Source organism: Nothobranchius furzeri, chromosome 1, assembly GCF_043380555.1.
Source record: "Nothobranchius furzeri strain GRZ-AD chromosome 1, NfurGRZ-RIMD1, whole genome shotgun sequence".
In the NCBI taxonomy this organism is placed as follows: domain Eukaryota; kingdom Metazoa; phylum Chordata; class Actinopteri; order Cyprinodontiformes; family Nothobranchiidae; genus Nothobranchius; species Nothobranchius furzeri.
In genome coordinates, this window is record NC_091741.1 from 37,319,377 (window position 1) to 37,339,376 (window position 20,000).

Sequence of the window (20,000 nt, forward strand, 5' to 3'; positions counted from 1 at the left end):
GCTGGAGCAGTGGTTCTGGGTCGAGGCCCGACGCCGAGCTCTGAAGTAAAAGTACTTTTTTTTTTATCCACAGTTGAAGTCGAAGCTACATTTACTGATCAGGAATAGAAATAAGATGCAGCAGGAGCATGGAAGGTAAACATCCCTGGATGCTTCAGCTGCTGCAAAAAGCTGTTCTCAGTAACTCACTCACTGCTGCTGATTTCTGATCAGAAAGCCCCTGACAGCGTTTATTTATTTATTTTTACCTTTTTCCTGTTTTTTGAAGAGTCACAGGAATTTTGCTCCATGACCACGTAAACACCAAAACCACTAAACTAGCATCTTACGTCAGGGAAAATCTGTTCGCCTTTTCTGTTGTTTCACAACCCGTTCTGCAAGAGTGAGCTGCAGAAACTTTATCCGGTTAGCGCATCACGTTAGGCATGGCGGCTTCCCAAAACCATCTCCTAATTTGTGGATTCTCTGCCTCCTGGTCATGTGACGTGTGACACACAGGGATGGAAATCAGCTTTAGAGCTGTTATGTTCAGTGTGAAGGTGCCGGAGCTTGTTACCACGCCTGTTTAGTCGTCAGTGGCATTGAATGAGGTAAGCCGGGCGTACACTGTACGACTTTTTCACTTTTTTGAGCCGATTTTCCACTCATGCGAGAATCCACGAGATCGGGGCGAGTTTAGCGCCGAGCGGTCGTGTAGTGTACGGGGGGTTACGAGAGGCGATTAACACCACGTGACCAGCTACCGATCAGCAGTCGTGAGCTCGCACGGACTTCTGGCGTGTTTGATATTTTGCTCGTCCCTCGTGAGGGTATCGCACTGTTGAAGTGGCGCTGCGACCCAAAAAGTATCAGAACCGCTCACGGCGCATGCGCAATCATGCATCAACACCGCTCGCCCGCTATTTCCCTAATAACACACGTTGTTCATTTTTATTTCTACACATTTTTTACTCACAAATATTGTCAAGAAAGCGTGTTTGTTGTGTTCATGTCAAATTAAACTGATCACAAAACACAGATTTACTTTCTTTATTTGGTTTTCCTCATCCAACCCCCATAAATCCCTGTGTGTCCTCCTGCAGCTCTCCCGAAGGACAACAGGCAAAACAAGACAAAAAAGTCTGACGTGTTGAGTAAAAACTGCTATTTTTAGCATATTTTTAGGGCCGACGTGTTGCTACCAGACGTACAGTGTGAGCAGTCAGGTCGCATCCAAGGACTGGGTCGTGCAGTGTGAGCACATGACTCGTGAGATCTGCCCTGCGAGGAAGTCGTACAGTGTGAGCTGAAGCTGAGTGCCACGAGTGAAAAAGTCGCACAGTGTACGCCCAGCTTTAATGAACTCTTGGTCTGTGATCAACCATCTGAAACTCAAAAACCCAACTCTGTTTGGGTCCTTGAACAACCCAGCAGTTTCAGATTGGCCACTCATGGATGAAATTTGGTCAAATGTGTTCGCCTGATGGTGAAGTTCTGTCTTTATACGTGGTTCATGAACACACCGTCTCCAAGAAGCCGTTTAAAAAGTCGGACGTTTTTCCCGGTCTGTGAACTCATCATCAGCAGCTCCTGCGTGTGGACCCTTTTACTTCCAGAATTTTCTACTTTCTCAGAAGTTTAAAATAATAAATCTTCTCTGCTAATTTTTATTTATTTATTATTTTTGTGATAAATCGGTGTCGGCAGCTCCGACCCGTGCAGAAATCAGATATCAGTGCTGGCTTTGAAAAATCGAATCGGTGCATTTTTAGTTCAGCTGTATTCTAGGTCTGATTAAAGTCCTATTTATTATGTGTTGAGCAGTAGAAGCTGGTTGAAGACTCGGTGGATGGTAGCTCGGTGAAGCGGCGCGACGAGCTGGCGTTCCCGGCGCTGCTGAGGCCCGTAGCAGGAAACACCGGGCTGACTGTTGTCCCTGCTAACTCACAGGACTCCACCGTCCACATCTCAACACCACTCACGCGGCTGATGCTGGGCTAGGGGCCAAATATTCAACAGCTCCTGGCATCCAGAGGACGCCGCAGGAATTCAGATCCATTACGCTCCCGACCGCATCAAAGGGACTCTGGGAATCGGAGGCTAAACCTGCTCCAGATGCTCGCTGCTGGGTGTCACTAGGATGCACCGCGGGGGGGCGAGTGTCATAAGGGCTGACGCCAGTGATGCAAAACCCACAACCGGTCACTGGCGTTGATTTGATTTGTGTGGTGAACACAATGGGGAGGACAACAAAGCGGATGTAAACAAAAGCGCTCGCTGCGCTTCTCTGGACAAACAAACAAACAGCTGCAGCGATGGTAGCACGTTTACTCCTGATTACAGGCGGCGAATAAAGCCAGGTGTGCCGTTTAACGCCATCATGAAGCAAAAGAAGCTTTAAACCTGCAGGGTTTCATGTTTCACCGCATAATTCAGTCCTGCTGATCACAGCTTTGTTTCTGCAGCACAGAAACGCAGGAAGTGGAGAAGCAGCAGAAAGATTTACAAGCGGATAAATCTAGGGATGCACCGATACTGGTATCTGCACCGATACCAGTATCATATCGGTGCAGATGCCGATACTGGTGTCTACGTCGATACCGATACTGGTATCTGCACCGAGGCCGATACTGGTATCTGCGACGATACCTGTATCGTATCGGTACAGGTGCCGATACTGGTATCTACGCCGATACCGATGCTGGTATCTGCACCGAGGTCGATACTGGTATCTGCGACGATAGCGGTATCGTCCCGGTGCAGATACGATACTGGTATCGGTGCAGATACCAGTATCATATCGGTGCAGATACCGATGCTGGTATCTGCACCGATACCGATACTGGTATCTGCGCCGGTGCTGGTATCTGCAGCGATACCGATACTGGTTTCTGCGCCGATACCAATATCGCATCGGTGCAGATACCAGTATCATATCGGTGCAGATACCGATACTGGTATCTGCAGCGACACCGATACTGGTATCTGCGCCGATAACAATATCGCATCGGTGCAGATACCAGTATCGGTATCTGCACCGATACTGGTATCTGCGCCGGTGCTGGTATCTGCAGCGATACCGATACTGGTATCTGTGCCGAGACCAATATCGTATCGGTGCAGATACGATATTGGTATCGGTAAAAGTTAACCGATACCAATGCAGTTGCTTGAAAATGGCTTCACTGTAACTTGTCGTTTCTGTTCCTCTAATATTTTAGTTTTGTGATGATTTCCATTCAAATATTTTACTTTTTATCTACCTCACAGTCTTTTCCTGTTGAAAGCAGAGAAGAAAATAAAATCTGTATTCCAAATCATTGCATTGTTTTTGTGTGGTATAAATATAGGTATCGGTAATCGGTATCGGCGAGTATTCAGATCCAAGTAACCATCATGTGTGTGTTATAACTCTGGCACAAACACTATGACCAAGCAGTCCTAGTTATCAAGCAGGTATCAGTCATATTGTGAGTAGAACACACCTGGCAACACCTGACGGTCAGAACAAGAGAAAATACCAACAGAACACTATTTCAGGGGGTTTAGACAAATTGCAGGATTTGTTCAGTTTTTATGTCGCATGTGTTCGTTGCATTTGTGTTTATTAACCCATTCACTGCCAGACGTTTCCTGATCAGTAAAGCCCTTTGCCGCCAGCATTTTTCAATGTTAGGATTTAACATGAAGACTTTTATCGTCAATGGCAGTGAATGAGTTAATAAATTGTTTTTATGCGTGTTTATTGTGCATTTGTTCATTGCGCATGTGTTTGTTACGCGTGTGTTCAATAGCGAGTTTATTGTGCATGTGTTCTTCATGCATTTGTCGAAGCAAAATCATTACTTTTCATTTAAAGAGCAAGTTGCCCCCAAATGTGTGTCTAATCATGCTGCAGACACGTGTCGTCAATACACTTTAGTGCATTTTAGTTAAAATTAAATTTTTCTGCCTAAAACTGTCAGTGTCGTGCCGTTGTCAGGTAAAAACTCTGCACTGCCTTTGAATTTAAATCTGCCATCTCTATTGGCTAAGAGGTACCCTAGGAAGTTAGCTGGTACCATATGATGTCACAATGTCGTTGTGAGCCTTTGTGTGTGTATTTGTTAGCGGCTCCGCCCTCTCGATCTGCTCGGCAACAGCATTTGTTGCATTTTTCAAACAGGAAGTGGGAGTGGAGTAATACTCTGGTAGGGGGTGACTTGCTCTTTAAATCGAAGCACAACGTGTGTGTGATCCACGGCCTAAGGCGGAGCGAGTTAGCTCTTTTAGGCCCGTTCGGGACCCATGAGCCGACCAGCTAGGGAGGAGGCCAAGATGAGCGGATCGTTGGTGTCGGTAGCTTCACGCGTGTGCTTTTACTTTGGTGGTGTTTGTTTGCCATAACAACAAAAATAAAGATTTTTCTGTTGAGCATGTTTGTAAATCTGGGTGAGATGTGACCCGGATGTGGAGTTTATGTGTTTTTAACACTTTTGTTTCCTGTTGTGTGTTTTAAATTTTTAAAATCAACCATTGGACAATTTTTGGAGGATTTAAATGAGTCAAAATGTTCATTTAAATAAAAAAGTTTCAATCTTTATTGATTTCTGCATGTAACCTGCACATGGCTGATTCATGAACAGACACTCGTAAACCACACACATGAGCGATGAACACATGAATGTCTCCATTCTTTTGTTAACGAGCAACAATGAGCAACTGTTGGCTGATGAGTTCAGGAGAGACGGGGAAAAACAAGTCTTTGTTCACTGGTGCTCCCTCCTGCACCTTTTGGAGCCTCCAGACGCTGAACCAGACCCAGACCCTCTCCCGTTCGCCTCGGCTCAGCCTGTGCAGGTGTCGACAGGTGGTGCCAAGCGGATGAACGTGGAGGAGGCTCGTTGTGGCGCCTCCTGCTGATCCCTCTCCTGTCTGTTTTCTCTCCTTCTCCCCAGGCTGCTGTTTTGTCACGTTTTACACACGGAAAGCTGCTCTCGAAGCCCAGAACGCGCTGCACAACATAAAGACCTTAACAGGGGTGAGTGCGTGTCCTCCGTTCTCCTCTAATCACACACTCGCAGCTGCACCCCGAGGCGGCCTCGCCCCGACCTGCGATTCCACCATTGTGTTAGATCAGCGCTGCCGCCGCGCATCCGCAGGCGTAGGTGAGCGTCAGCGCCAGCAGGTCAGCAGCTGACAGGTAGAGCTGCTTGGTGAAACCAGAGGCGGATGTCAACACCGCCCTTTAGGAGTGCTGTTAGTGTTTTAGTTGACATTATTTATACTTTTACCTATTTTTTCTAAAGGAAACTTGGGATATTGGTCCTGTGAAGTCAGCGTCTCACCTGCAGCAGACATAGGGGTCTGTGGCCCTGCTCTGAGTCTTCTACTCCTGGTCACAGGTGTTTCAGAGTACTTGAGCCCTAAAGGGACAAATTTAATAACACTGATGTGGGAAGCGATTTCTTCTCGAGAGTCAGGTCCATGGCTGCGTTCCACTTCTGCATCATGATGCTTGTCTCTGATTCACTAAATGGAATGCCCCCCCACCCCCAAAAGCACTCTGAGGAAGCTGCAGCAGATTTATTTCTACTTCCTTGGCGGCTCCGGCTACCTGGAATCCTGTTGGATCAGAGGATCGACCTCCTTGGCAGGGCAAGGTGGATTCTGGGAATCCCTCGTGATCGGAATGCTGGGATCAGAAGTCCAGCTGCTTGCTTCTCCCAGAGGAAGCATGTCAGTTTGTTGTTGGGGGATGCGTTTGTAGACTAAAGCCTGAGTCATGCTTCTCCGTCAGCTCCAACAGGGAGAGACACGCACAGACGGAGACGTTTTGCTCTCATACTTCTCCGTCTCCTGGGGAGTGTTGCAAAGCAATTCCCCGCCAGGACAGCAGAGGGCGTAGCGCTGTTCTGTGGTATCCTGTCATGTACCCGGTCCAAGATAGTGTGTTTATATTGTGTTTTTTTTGTATATAAGAGACTTTTTAACTCATCCTCCTCCACCTCTTCATGCGCTCGCCACCTCTAAACCCACGTTTCCTGTCATTTCCGTCCACAAATAAAACGCTTGCTGAGCATCTTTTCACTCCTCCAGTCACGGGGAATTAAACATTCATATTTTTAGAGTTTTTTCGCGAGGTATTCTTCAAGCTTCTCCGTGTCTGCCGCTAGTTATCCTCGCCTCTCTATGTTTTTGAGGGCGCAATGGTGGCGGTGTAGACGACAGCGGTGCCCTGACCAATCACACGCTTGCGTTCTCCGTCTCGACGGACGGATGTTTAGAAAAGAGAGCTCGACTCCGTCCGTCCTTGCGGAGCTCTCCGGCAGGCCCACAAGGACGGACAATGGCGTTGCGTGTCTCCGCACTGACGCAGACGCATGACTCAGGCTTTAGTCAGGTATCCGAGCAAATCACAGAGAGGAAGGTTTTGGCTCCTCCTCCCGGACTCTCCTGCTGCGTCGCTGACTTCGAGGCGTCATTCAGGATCCATTTTCTCCTCAGAGGTGGAAAAATTGTTCCACTTTTCCAGTGAAACACAAAAACACGGTCAGATCCATTTTCCGTGTTCCTAAATTAATGAAATACGAGGAAACGTAGACGCACTCGTGGAACATAAACAGATTTTTATTCAGTGCAACACGTGAAATCTGACCGTATTCGCTGATATCGGTGAGCAGGGAAGGATTCGGCGTAGCTTGTGAGGTATTTTGGGCGCTGCAGGCTCCCGTACCTGACAAACAAAATCCGTACCCAGAAAGCATCTGTAATACGAAGCATCATATTTGATGATATGATCGGCTATAATATTATATAACAATTTGATGTAACGTCTAATAAATATATTGTATGATCCAAAACAATTAAATATACATAATTTGTTTGTTTTTGTTCTAATAATCGCCTCTAAATGAGACTTTTTATGGTGATGTTTCCATTTTTTGTTGGTAAGCATTTTTATTTTAAAAAAATAGTCTTTGAAGTTTGACTTCCTGTTTCCAGGGTTGATCAAACATCAAATCTGCTGAATAGTTTTAATTCTCAGCAGTAAATTAAAATGTTTGAAATGGTTTTTTTCCCCTCAGCAACGCCTGTCAGGTTTTTTTCGTCTCTCACCCAAGATCAAAGGGTCGAGGCAACCGAACTACAGGAGAAGGTCTTTCAGGGCTTTTCTTTTGGTTTTCATGTTCACGCTGCGTCTCGATCATAAACACACAGAAAGCAACGATGAAGTAAGAGAGCGAAGAACTCGTCTGCCTGAAAGTCGTGTGCAGAAAAAAAAACGCGACTAGAAACCTTCATTTTCAGCATCAATCGTTACTTGAACCGCTAACGCTAACCATGTTTTATCAACAACAACGGGGAGCTGGATCCAGTGCCCCGATCCAGCTGTAGATCAAACCCTGACCACGTTTTAAAGTTTCCAACTCAAATCGTTTTCAGCTGAAATCTCCTGTTAAGGGTTTGTAGCCTGAAAGACAAATCCCTGGGTAAAAGAACCCACGAAGTGCTTATTTTGAGTAAAGTTTGAGGCTTTTGCCACAAAGCAGCACAAAAGGCAACAATTAGTGTTGAAGATGTGAGTCTAACGCTGCAGGTCGGGGCGTTCCCGTCCAGTAAACTCACCCGTGCTCGTGCCAGAGCACAAAGCCATCCTCTGAGACCCAGATGACACCGATCAACAGCTCGATACGTGTCAGTAATTAAACCTGCATCACATTCATCGTGTCAGCAGCAGACAACCCTGACTGGTGGGTATCAGATCGTCACGTATCGACTGACAAATACGGTTTTAAATCAGATATACAGGAGCAAGGACGGCGGCGGTAAATACAGTCGCCTGCAAAGCCCGATCAATACGGGCATAATGATGGCGGAATGATGAGGTCGAGCGGGGTTTGTTCATAATTCCTTCTTTTCAGGCCGTCTTCACCTCGGATTCAAGTAAAACATGGCTGAACGGGTTACGGGAGGGGGAGATAATGAGGAGGCCGAATTAATTGCTGGTTGAGGCTCGTGAAAACAAAAGGAGAGCTCGCAGGGGGGGGAATTAGCAAAGGTACTCTGCAGATGGACAGGACAAAGGCGGGGGGAGTGGTCCTGGGCTCCCGAAGGCCAGGCAACAACCGGGCAGCCGTTAAAAACCTATACCTACTTATTAACTTATTAACTTCCACAATCTCACGGCTTGTAAAGAGCCGGTGGAACAATGTTTGTATTGCTGCCCCACCCCCACCCCCCCACCCCCCCTGCGAGAGAGAGACGCGATCAGAGTGGAGAGCTGGATGAGGCCCAAATCACACTAAAGGACTCCAATGGTGCCAGAGCTGAACAGGAGCCATGTTGGTTCAGACAGAACCAGTCGAGTGGATTCAGGAGAGCAATAAAGTGGATCTGTGTGTGTGATTGTGTATGTGTGTGCACATGTGTGCATATGTGTGTGCATGTGTGTGCACGTGTGTATATGTGTGTGCACATGTGTGCATATGTGTGTGCATGTGTGTGCACGTGTGAGTGTGTGCGTGTGAAAATAGGTGTGTGTGTGTGTGTGTGTGTGTGCATATGTGTGTGCACGTGTGTGTATGTGTGTGCGCGTGTGTGCATATGTGTGTGCATATGTGTGTGTGCGTGTGAAAATAGGTGTGTGTGTGTGTGCACGTGTGTGCATATGTGTGTGTGTATGTGCGTTCATGTGTGTGTGTGTGCACGTGCGTGTGTGTGTGTGTGTTTGTGTGTGTGCGCGTGTGTGTGTGTGTGTGTGTGTGTGCACGTGTGTGCGTGTGTATGCGCGTGTGTGTGTGTGTATGCGCGTGTGTGTGTGTGTTCGTGTGTGTGTGTGTGCATGTGTGTGCGTGTGTATACGCGTGTGTGTGTGTGTGTGTATGCACGTGTGTGTGTGTGTTCGTGTGTGTGTGTGTGCATGTGTGTGCATGTGTGTGCATGTGTGTGTGTGTGTGTGTGTGTGTGTGTGTGTGCACGTGTGTGTGTGTGAGTGTGTGTAGGTGTGTGTGTGTGTGTGTGTGTGTGCGCGTGTGTGTGTGTGTTCGTGTGTGTGTGTGTGCATGTGTGTGCATGTGTGTGCATGTGTGTGTGTGTGTGTGTGTGCACGTGTGTGTGTGTGAGTGTGTGTAGGTGTGTGTGTGTGTGTGTGTGTGTGTGTGTGTGCGCGCGTGTGTGTCTCAGAAGGATGTTTGTGGAGCAGCAAAGCCGTCAGGATTACTCCTGCTTTTATAGGTGAAACAGCAGAAGAAGGATAACAGGAATCAGCGGCGCCGCGAGGCAGTTTTTATTTTATTTATTTCTCCTCGGCTCTTGTCTGTCCATAAGTCTCAGTTATTCCTCAGCTGTCGCTGCGGAAGATTTGTTGCCCGTCCTGACAGTCTGTAAACCAGAAGTGTGTTATGACTTTATGCAGGCAGAACACGTTCACGTTCCCTTCAGATGTGTCCATCACCATGGCGGCGAAGAGATCTGGTTTCCACTCTGGAGCAGAAAGCTTTTTTAACATCTAAACAAAATAAATAATGACAACAATTACAACAGCCTTCACGCAATTTAACAGAAATGTTCATCTTAAAGCAAAGTTCAGAGTGAGACAACGTCTGCTTGGAGTTAAAGGAGTCACTCACGTTTTACTGAATCCGCTGTGGTCTCTTAGCCTGGCAAGTCAGAATCAGAAGGGTTTTATTACCGCAGGTGCCACAAACACAACGTTAGGAAATTGCTTTACAGTCATCCTGTAAATGTGAATATAAAGGCTGGCCACGACCCACAGACTTCTCTCAGTCATGCAGCGGGATCTACGGTTGTCTTTCAAACTTTCTCCATGCGATTGCACTACAAACAATGTGACGTACTCACTGCTATGGACGTCAGTCAGTGGGGGAGTCCGCCATACACTGTTGAAGACTCAGATACATCCTTTTTCTAAATAAACTTAAGTACCACTATCTGCTCATGACTTACCCCAGCTTTCCACAGGAGCCGTCAGCAGCACGTCATAGCTGCTGATAGGAACCGCTGTGGTCAACAGAACCTTTCCCACCGGAGCCGTCAGCAGCGCGAGTCGGCCGCGTCTCAGGAGCAGCATGTTGCGGCCTTTACGCGCCGGTTCTATTTTCTACGCGCGACGCCTCTGAAACGGGTCAAGTTAGACATTTTTGGGGAAGGAAAGACAGGAAATCGGACGCGGAAATGGAGAGAAGCTCCCGAGATTTTCAGAATAAAGAACGTACTGCCTTCCGGTTGCTTTACTTTAAAAAAAATGTTACTAACTGTGCGGCCCCGTGAGAAGTTATCACCTAGCTAGCGGTCTCCTTTGTTTTTCAGGTCCGTATTGGCGATTATAAAACGGACAGAACATAAAACACAAACCATGTTGTAGTTTTCTCCTGCTTGTTGTTGTGTTTACTGACAAAGTCACTCGTGTGACTTCGTGCTCGGTCGGTGACAGCTGCTCCCCTGCTGCTTCGCGTCTCGTGGGAAGGGCCAAGCAGCAGCTTACGCGATCAAGACGTGCTGCTGCAGTCACGTGCTGCTGACGGCTCCCGTGGAAACCCGGGGCTAGTGTGAAGCCCGAGTAGCCGTTTCAGATGAGCCATCACCATCTTTGTTCTTCTGCTCATTTGCATCATTTTGTCAACTAAACCGATGTAATTGGCCCACCAACTCGATAAAGAGCTATGATTGGCCCACCAAACTTATAGAGCGCTGTGGTTGGCCCACCAACTCGATAAAGTGCTGTGATTGGTCCACCAAGATGATAAAGAGCTATGATTGGCCCACCAAACTTATAGAGCGCTGTGATTGGCCCACCAACCCGATAAAGAGCTATGATTGGCCCACTAAACTGACAGAGCGATGTGATTGGCCCACCAACCCGTTAGAGTGCTATGATTGACCCACCAAACGTATAGAGTGCTGTGATTGGCCCACCAAGATGATAAAGAGCTATGATTGGCCCACCAAGATGATAAAGAGCTATGATTGGCCCACCAAACTGACAGAGCGATGTGATTGGCCCATCACCAGTCTGGTCTAGCCTGCTGAGGCTATGCTCCACAAGAACCCATGCCTCAGAAGCTAACCATTAGCTAGCAGTTCCACGACCTGGCAGAACTCATTCAGGCTTGAGTTTCTCGTGGAGATAATTTGATTTCTTCTACCCAAAAAAACGTGTTTTACAACATTCTGAGCAACGTGTTGCAGTTAGCCAATCACAGGCTAGATGTCATGAAAATTAATGACCCGTAATCCTGGTGTTCATACTGACTTTTAATTTCAGGTTAGTGTTTGACCTCATCTATGCTAAGCTAACTGCTAGTTGGAGCCGCAGTGGAATGGTTTATATAGACATAAATAAACTAGCAAGTGTTGTAGGTTCTGCCAGCTGATTGCTTCCAGCTGAAATCACATTTATATTCATTTTATATTAGAACACAATGTTTACCTGTGGAAACTCCATAAATGTCTCTAATAGTTCTCTCACTTATCCAAAAACATGCCACTTTTAACCTCTAAAAGCCTAATTATTTGGTTTTTTGAAAGCCTTCCTGAGCTGTTTTTTTTTTCTTAAAGTTGTGCGATAAAAGCCTTTATCTCATTGCGTTTGAAGAAAAATGTGGAGTAAAGGTCAACCTTCTGCTAAATTATAACCATTGCCTTCGTGTTTTTAAAGCAGCTGATTACACATTATGTCCTCCAGGCGCCAACAGATAAAAGCACAAGTATGTTGCATCTCATCAGGATGGCTACGGAGAAACATGGAGTGCTAACTTATGCTCTCGCGTAGTACAAATGAGATTATTTCAATCCGCCGTAAACCGAATGTTTTATAAAAATGATGCATTCGTCCTGCTGCTTTGTGTCTGGATGTCCGTGAACGGTTTCACTGCTGTGGAGCAACAAGTGGCTCTTTGGAGGATCTGCAATGAGCTTTCACAAAACACTACGCTGTGTTTTTAAACGTGGATGAGTGAAAACGCGGGTTTAAGCAGCCTCCGTAACCGGAGGGTTGCAGGTTCGAGTCCCGTCTGTTACAGACACTTAACTTACATCGCCTGCTGGTGAGGGTCAACTGCACCCCAGAGCAGCTGTGGCTACATTGTAGCTCATCACCACCAGGTGTGTGAATGGGTGAATGACTGTTAGTGTTGTAAAGCGCCTTGGGGGGGTTGTAGAACCCTGGATTGCACTATTTCAAATGCATTTTTCATTTAGTAATTTCATGTTTTTATGCCCATAGAAAACATTTCAACATTGCAAAAGTTTTATTTTTCCTTAATTATAAAACTTAAAGAACGCTCGTCGAGTAGGAATGAAGTAAGTCGCACTCTGGGGGTAAAAAGCGCCAGTGTACCTGTGTCAGGAACTGGAAATGAGCCACATCAGAGCTGAGCTTCAGTATCTGAGTCTTACTTCCTGATATGTGGACATCTCTCCTCTGATTGGCTAACAACAACACGACTCTACCACTCATTCTGTTTGTTCTGCAACGTTGATGTTTCATCTCCTCAAATAACACAAGCCTGGAGGAGTTCTGCTGTGTGGCGGAGTTGCTAATGCTAACGGTTAGCTTCTACTAGCTGAGACGTTCTCTGCTGTTTCCTGGACGCTAAACCAACAACAGCCTTCCCCGTCAGGAGTCCAGATGGGTGAGTCGATGAATGTTAGTGACAGTGTGACGTAGATCTGTCAGAATTTTCTAATCCAAGAGATTCACCGTTTTCTATCAGAAGCTAATGCAGGAGATCGGTGTAGGAGACTATTTTCATGTTCAGCCTGCATGAAACACTCAGAGAATAATCATTAAAGAAATGTTTTTTCAGTGTTCCGCACCTTTAATTCAATTCAATTCAATTCAATTTTATTTATAAAGCGCCAAATCACGACAAGAGTCGTCTCGAGGCACTTCACATAATAAACATTCCAATTCAGGTCAGTTCATTAAGCCAATCCAACACATTCTCACTCCCAGCGCGTCAAAAACAAACGCTTGGTCAGCCACCATCCACGTCAGACCCCTGATGCCAAAAGTGCCCTTTTTCGTCACTTATGTGCGAAAAGGGTTTTTTCCCTTATTTGACTGCAGATCCCAATGCAGCGTTACACTGAAGCGATGGGATGTCCGCAGCCAGGGCACCAAACAAGCTCATTGTACCTCACCTTAACCTTATCCTCTTATTTAACCTTCCCCTCACCCCTATCCTAACCTTAACCATCTTGCTAGCGAACACGTTAGTGATGATGTGTCGAATGCTCTAAAAGCCGGCTCTATGAAGTGAACGGCGGGAGCCGCCTCGTGATTGGTCGAGTTTGGAGCGAGCCAACGCGAGGGGGAGGTTTCAACTACCACGGTGGAGGTTAAAAGTAGAGGGTATTTGTAACCTCCCCCTCGCCAGATGGTATGTTCTAACGTTCCCCTCGGGCGGCAAATACGAAAACTGACTGTCAGTCAGAGTCAGAATGCATGCGAAACAAACGCTTGATCACAGTGAGAGTAACGTTTTAGGTAGCAAGAGGGTTAAGGTTAGGATGAGGGAGAGGGGAAGGTTATAAATAGTGGAACGTTAAGGTTTAGGTGCGGTTAAATGAGCTGGTTCGGTGCCGCATCAGCGGATATCTAATCACGTCAGTTTTACGCTGCATTGGGATCTGCAGTTACAAAAGGGAAAAACCCCTTTTCGCACATAAGTAACGAAAAAGGGCACTTTTGGCGTCTGGGGTCTGACGTGGAGGGTGGCTGACCAAGCGTTTGTTTCCGACGCTTAGGGTGTGAGAATGTGTTGGCCAATCAGAAAAAATGTTTCCTATATAAGGAACCCAGCAGGTTGCATCAAGTCACTGACTAGTGTCAGAGTCTTTACAGCAATCCTCATACTAAGCAAGCATGCAGCGACAGTAGAGAGGAAAACTCCCTTTTAACTGGAAGAAACCTCCAGAGGATCCTGGCTCAGTATAAGCAGCCATCCACCACGACTCACTGGGGATCAAGAAGACAGAGCAGACACACACACACACACACACACACACACACACACACATTGTATTGTATAATAATGGAAACAAAATTCAGTTTTTCTGCATGAAGTTGGCATGTTCTCCACGTGCTCCGGTTTCCTCCAGCAGACCAAAAACGTGCATGTCAGGTGAATTTAACGTTGCTTTAAACTAAACGATCACCTTTATTTTGGTAAAACCAGCTTCAGCACCATGACGTCAGCCGGCAGCAGCACGACCAGATCTGCCGAGTCATCCGGTAAGATACGAGTTTTCCAACACAAGCCGTGTCCTTCCGTCGGAGACAAAGAGGCGGGACTGTTTCCCAGAGAACAGCGACAGCTTCGTCTGAAGTTCCTCCTAATGAGACGTTAATGAAGGGGGGGGGGGGGGGGGGGGGGGGGCTGAGTGTCTGAGTGTTTGTCTGCACGATGCCTGGAGAGCTGAGTGTTCATCTGTGTAAATGTAGAGCACTACAGGGCCCTAAATATGCACACACACACACACTCCGCTCCATAACCCATCTATCGTCTGAAAACACGCCCCGCACCCCTGGAGAGATTTAAAGCCGTAAGACGCGACTCCTGCTGCACGGGCTGATTCACGCTCCTGCACGGCTCTGGAAAAACAACCTGCCTCAGCAGAGTTTATGGCGTCACACTTTCTTCTTCTAATAACCCCCACCCCACCCCACCCCCACCCACTCCAACACACACGCTGCCATGAACACGCCGCAGCAACCCACGGCGAGTTAAAAGCTGTCAGCCTGCCCGTCAGACAAGGTTGTTTTAGATTTTCCACTAAATTGAACTCTTTCATTAGTGGCTGACAGATGTCTAAATGCCCCACGTCTCCCCCGCCGACCCCCCCCCCCCCCCCCACACACACACACACACGTGCACGTGTTAGACGCCCCCATCGAGAGAGGGGCGCTCGCTCTCCATCAGAAGGCTGGATGGAGGGATGGAGAGCTAATCTAGGACGTGTCCTCTGGAGCACCTTCCAGCTCGGAGAATTCACTCTTTCATCCTTCTTTTCTTTTCTCTCTCCCTCCCCCGCCCTCTTTAGATCCCTCTCTCTCCTTTGTCCTTTTGCATCCCTCCATCCTCCCGTCTTCACAGTTTCTCCTTTTCTTTATGCAAACCTCTTTGATTTCCTCTCAAGGATTTTTTTCTCTGACAGTAAGAGTGGAAGTAGAAGATGGGCGGAAAGAGGGGGAGGTTGATTGGGGTGGTTTTGCGTGTGTGTGTGTGTGTGTGTGTGTGTGCGTGCGCGCTGTGCATCAGACCTGATCACTCATGTCCCGTCCTCCGCGTGGGCGGATCAGAGCGTTTGTGGAGCTTGATAAGGAGCGTGGGGCTCATTAAAAGCTACCGTGGCGCTGAGACCACACAGGTCCCCGTTCCCGTACCTTTCTGCTGCCGAGATAATTAGCGACGCTCCGCTGCCGGAATACAGACCCAAGGTTGTGTGTGTTCGCACAACCAAAGACTCATCAAAGAGCGCGCGATCCGAAGCAGGGTTAGGGTTTAAAATTCAAAGATACTTTATTAATCCCAGAGGGAAATTAGAATTAAAAGCTGCAATTTGCAATCCAAAGACAGAAGTCATTTAATCAGAGCTTTATTATTTCATGCGAGTGGACGGAGCGGCGGACAGCAGCGCGCGCTGTAAGTGATAATGTGCATTATCGTTTCCAGTGATGTGAGAAATCATATTCCTTCATGCAGAAGGCCCTGTGGTCTTAAACACCCCCCACCCCCGACTGCTTCAGTCTTTGAAGGTTTGTGAGAGACGGAGGATTTGAGCTGCTTCCTCTCTGCAGGCCCGAGTGTTGACTAAATCTGTCAGTTTGAGCTCAAGTAAAGCTCAAACACATTTGTATAATCTGGATTACCTCAAACAGTCACATCTCAAACAGCTGTAAGACCAGAATAATAATCCCCATCATGTGGTTCCTGGTCCCATGTGGGTAACTAACCCTTCTGTTTGGAGCCTGAACCTGACGTTCTGTCACATCGTGACCCCCGAGGCGGCTTCGGGGAGCCTGTGTGGTTTAGAAGGGTAATGTGGCCTCCACGCTGCCACAGACTTCCCTTTCGTTTGGACGTAACTTGCTTTTTATCCCGATTGGAGCAACACTCAAGTTTTTTTGACCAGCCGCTCTTAAATCATTCGCAGCCAGCATTTCTCAGCGTTTTTACTGTTTTTTTAAGAGTCACAGAACGTTGCGCGCTAGGATGATGTTGACGCCTAAACAACCAAAACAAAGCGGAGACTCACCTCTTACATCAGGAAGAATCCGCGCGTTTCGAGCGTTATCCGTTCTTTCATAATCCGTTGTTGAATTGTGATCGGCAGAAGCTTTTCCGGTTCGCGCCTCACTTTTTTTACAGCAGCGGCCCAAAACGATCTCCTAACACATGGATGTTCTGCTTCCTGATCACGTGACGTGACGTATGCGGATGAAGATCGGCTTTAGAGCTGAGATGTTTGTTCCCACGGTGTGGGGGCTCGTCCGACGCCCACACAGTAAAAACATGCAAATGACGACTTTAGTCGTCAATGGCGGTGAACGAGTTAAAGGTGACTGTCCACCACAGTCCAGGTGAACTGTGTGATGATCTGAGCTCCAGCTCTAACGGAGAGAAGCTCCTGGAGCTCTGCATCGCTCCTCTTTACCACCTCAGCTGATTCTATTTATAAAGCGAAGCTTATGCCTGTGGGCAGTTTCATTTTCAGTATAGTTGCCAGCCGGAGCTCGGCCGTAATTCCACATGTGAGCATGACACCTCGCTCTGTTGCACCAAGGCGTGATCTTCGTGTACAAGTCCAGCGCTGCAGTAATTTTACTACCAAGTGTGGCAGCATGAATGCTGCAACATTCCCAAATCGGCGTGGCGACTGTCTTACGCTGATGAGCCGGCATGGTGTTATGAGAATGGCTGCTGATCTTCTCTGTAGGGACGAGGTTAGGAGCTCCAGAGGAAGCTGGGTGCAGAGCCGCTGCTCCTCCTCGTCAAAATGAGGCGACTGAGGTGGTTCGGGTGTCTGGTTAGGATCCTAGTCGCTTCCCTCTGTGAGGACATCAAGAACTCACTGCTCTCTGGCCCGGAACGCCATAGGATTCCCCAGAGGGAGCTGAAGAAGGTCTCTAGAGAGAGGTTTCGTCTGCCGTCCTGTTGCCTTCACGACGCGACCTCAGATAGGTGGAAGAAGATGGATGGATGGATGGATGGATGGATGGATGGATGGATGGAGGGAGGGAGGGAGGGATGGATGGATGGATGGATGGATGGATGGATGGATGGATGGATGGATGGATGGAGGGAGGGAGGGAGGGAGGGAGGGAGGGATGGATGGATGGATGGATGGATGGTCCGTTGCTATAACAAGATCATTACTGTGGATTAATGAAGATCTTTATAATCTCACCTCCAAAACCAGGTTACATCCCAGCAGATTATAATCCTCGTTAATATACTGGTTATAAAGGGACTTGGTATTAAGCTTTTATGACATATTTCCAACTCTGTTCTATGAGTTGCATCCATAAAGCTTTAGTATATTTATCACCACGCTTGAGAATTAGCATTATTTAGAAGTAATGGCTGGAATCGCTGCAGTAAAACGTTTTAACTGAGGTTTGTGTGGCTCATGAACCCGTTGTCTCTCTCCGTCTTCATCGCTTAGATCTGACGTCCTAAAGGAGACGATCCCCAGTGGTCAGTCATGCAGACAAGCTGTAAACAAGCCCCCAGTTTTACCAACTGCGTTTGAAAGGCAAATAAATCTAACGCCCAATCTGCCTGCTTTAAATATTCATTGGACTCCTTCACTCGACTTTCCTCTGGCAGCTTTTCCATCTGATGACTTTCCAAAGATTTGGAGCGAAGCGATGCGGAGCGTCGGATTTAGCGTACGTTTGTGTTTGGATCTGGTGTGCGAGGGAAGCTCCAGAAACACCCGTGAGATGACTCCAGCAGCAGACACGGAGGGGTTTTCATCTCCTTCGTTTAGACTCTGACTCACCCGGAGGCGGGGGCCTGATTTCAGACGTAGCCTGTGAAACGGCATCGGTGCTAATCGCACCGTCCCTTTCTGTTTCTGACCCGGCTGAAAAGTGCGGTGGTGAATTTCTCTGATTCCTCCTTCTTTTGTTGCTTTTGAATGACTTTGACCCACAAAAAGGTTTTTTTTTTTTTATTATCAGAAACGCTCATTAAGACGAGGAATGATTGTTTAAATCGGCCTGAAAGCTGCTTTAGGATCAGATGAAGGTAAAATCTCTGATTTATTTGTTTATTGCTGGTCTGTCTTTCACCTCCGCTGTCTCGAGGATGAAAGGCCCATAATGTTTTTTCCTACGTCGACACAAAATCATCAAGTCCTTTGTGGATTTTAATTTATCTTTAAAGAATTAGTTACTCGATGTTCGTCATCAACTTCTGAGGTGTTTCTCAATGTCAAGGTGCCTGGCCTTGCGAGGCCAGGCTCCTTGCTTACGAGGACACGGTCCTTCCTTGGTCAAAGAAAACGGTTAAATGGAACAGACTTGCATCATGTGACCGCGGCTTCCACGGCGGTCACATGACACAGGAGATAACGTTATATTTTATACATATTAGTTTCAATATAAATATATAACGAGACTTTTACTTTTTAAATTGTGTATATGTTTATTAAATTAAATATATAAGTGAGTTACTACCCGCTAGCCACCGAAGCTGCAACTACTAAGCAACTAACCAACCATAGCTAGCTTCTTTGGATCTGAAAAAAAAAACATTTTAAATTAGCTGACTTACTTTTAAACCTGAAAGTTGTCCCCGAAGTAGCTGCCGGCTTCTGATCCGCCGTCCTTTTGAAAATACTGCGGTGCATTCTGGGTAATTTTTGACCAAGGCTAGGCTACAAGACACCTCCCGTGTATCCTCACTCAGCTAGCTAAACGGCTAACAAACGGAGAACACACGCCTCAGTAGAACATGAACATTTGAACACGTCTTGGCGGCTCCCGATGATGTATCTCCGAGGCAACCGGGGCGGGGCCAAGACATCAAGACAAGGTTCCTTGGCATTGAGAAACACCCCTGGAGTTAACTCAATTAAAGATGGCGTCCACAGCTGATGGGTTTCAGTCGATTTCACACGTTTTGTAGTCAAGTTTGGTGTGTTTGAAACTGAGAGTCGTTCAGAAATAGGAGTTCTGACACGTCAGTATTTTGTGAGATTCTGTTTATTTTCAAAATTGGATCATTTTAAAGACCAAGTTCACTGAGAAACCATTTTTTAATTGTTCTTGAGTGTTTCATGCAGGCTGAACATGAAAATAGTCTCCTACACCTATCTCCTGCCTCAGCTTCTGATAGAAAACAGACAGATTAGAAAATCCTGACAGATCTATGTCACACTGTCACTAACATTCATGGACTCACTCATCAGGACTCACATCGGGGAAGGTTGTTGGTTTAGCGTCCAGGAAACAGCAGAGAACTTCTGTGCTAGTAGAAGCTAACTGTTAGCATTTGCAACTCCACCACACAGCAGAACTCCTCCAGGCTTGTGATATTTGTAGAAATAAAACATCAACGTTGCAGAGCAGACAGTCAGCGGTAGAGTCGTGTTGCTGTTAGCCAATCAGAGGAGAGATGTCCACATCCTGCTGTTTCCTGCTCACCACTCCTCTGACGTATTTCTACTTCCTGAAACAGAAGCGCCAGAGCTTTTTTTTCTTACAGAGATCTACTCACAAGGCATTCATTCACACTAGAGCATGGCAGATGTGTTGAAAAACGAGTGAACTGGGTCTTTATTTTCCAGTGTTCGACTGCTTCAGCGCTGTGTAAGACTTGCAAAACTAAAACCTTTAGAGCTCCAAAAGAAATTTAAAATGCAAAACAGAAAAGTGTTTTTGTATTTTTCCTAAAAAGTTTTTGTGGACATGATCAGTCGTTTCAGCTGATTAAAGCTGCTGAACTGTCTGTTGGGTGACCAAAGCCTCCCAGATTGATGGGATCGGTCCGTTTCCCTCCACTTAT

General features: G+C 46.9%; 1 protein-coding gene across 26 annotated transcripts in view; it reads left to right on the forward strand.

Moving 5' to 3' along the window:
* Positions 1-20,000, forward strand: part of celf2 (cugbp, Elav-like family member 2) — a 296,592-nt gene that overhangs the window by 197,256 nt on the left and 79,336 nt on the right. For all 26 annotated transcript variants that reach the window (XM_054739830.2, XM_054739831.2, XM_070545042.1 and 23 more), the window contains one exon: positions 4,917-4,999. In XM_054739830.2, the coding sequence (XP_054595805.1) occupies positions 4,917-4,999 (83 nt within the window). The remainder of the gene's footprint in view (positions 1-4,916; positions 5,000-20,000) is intronic.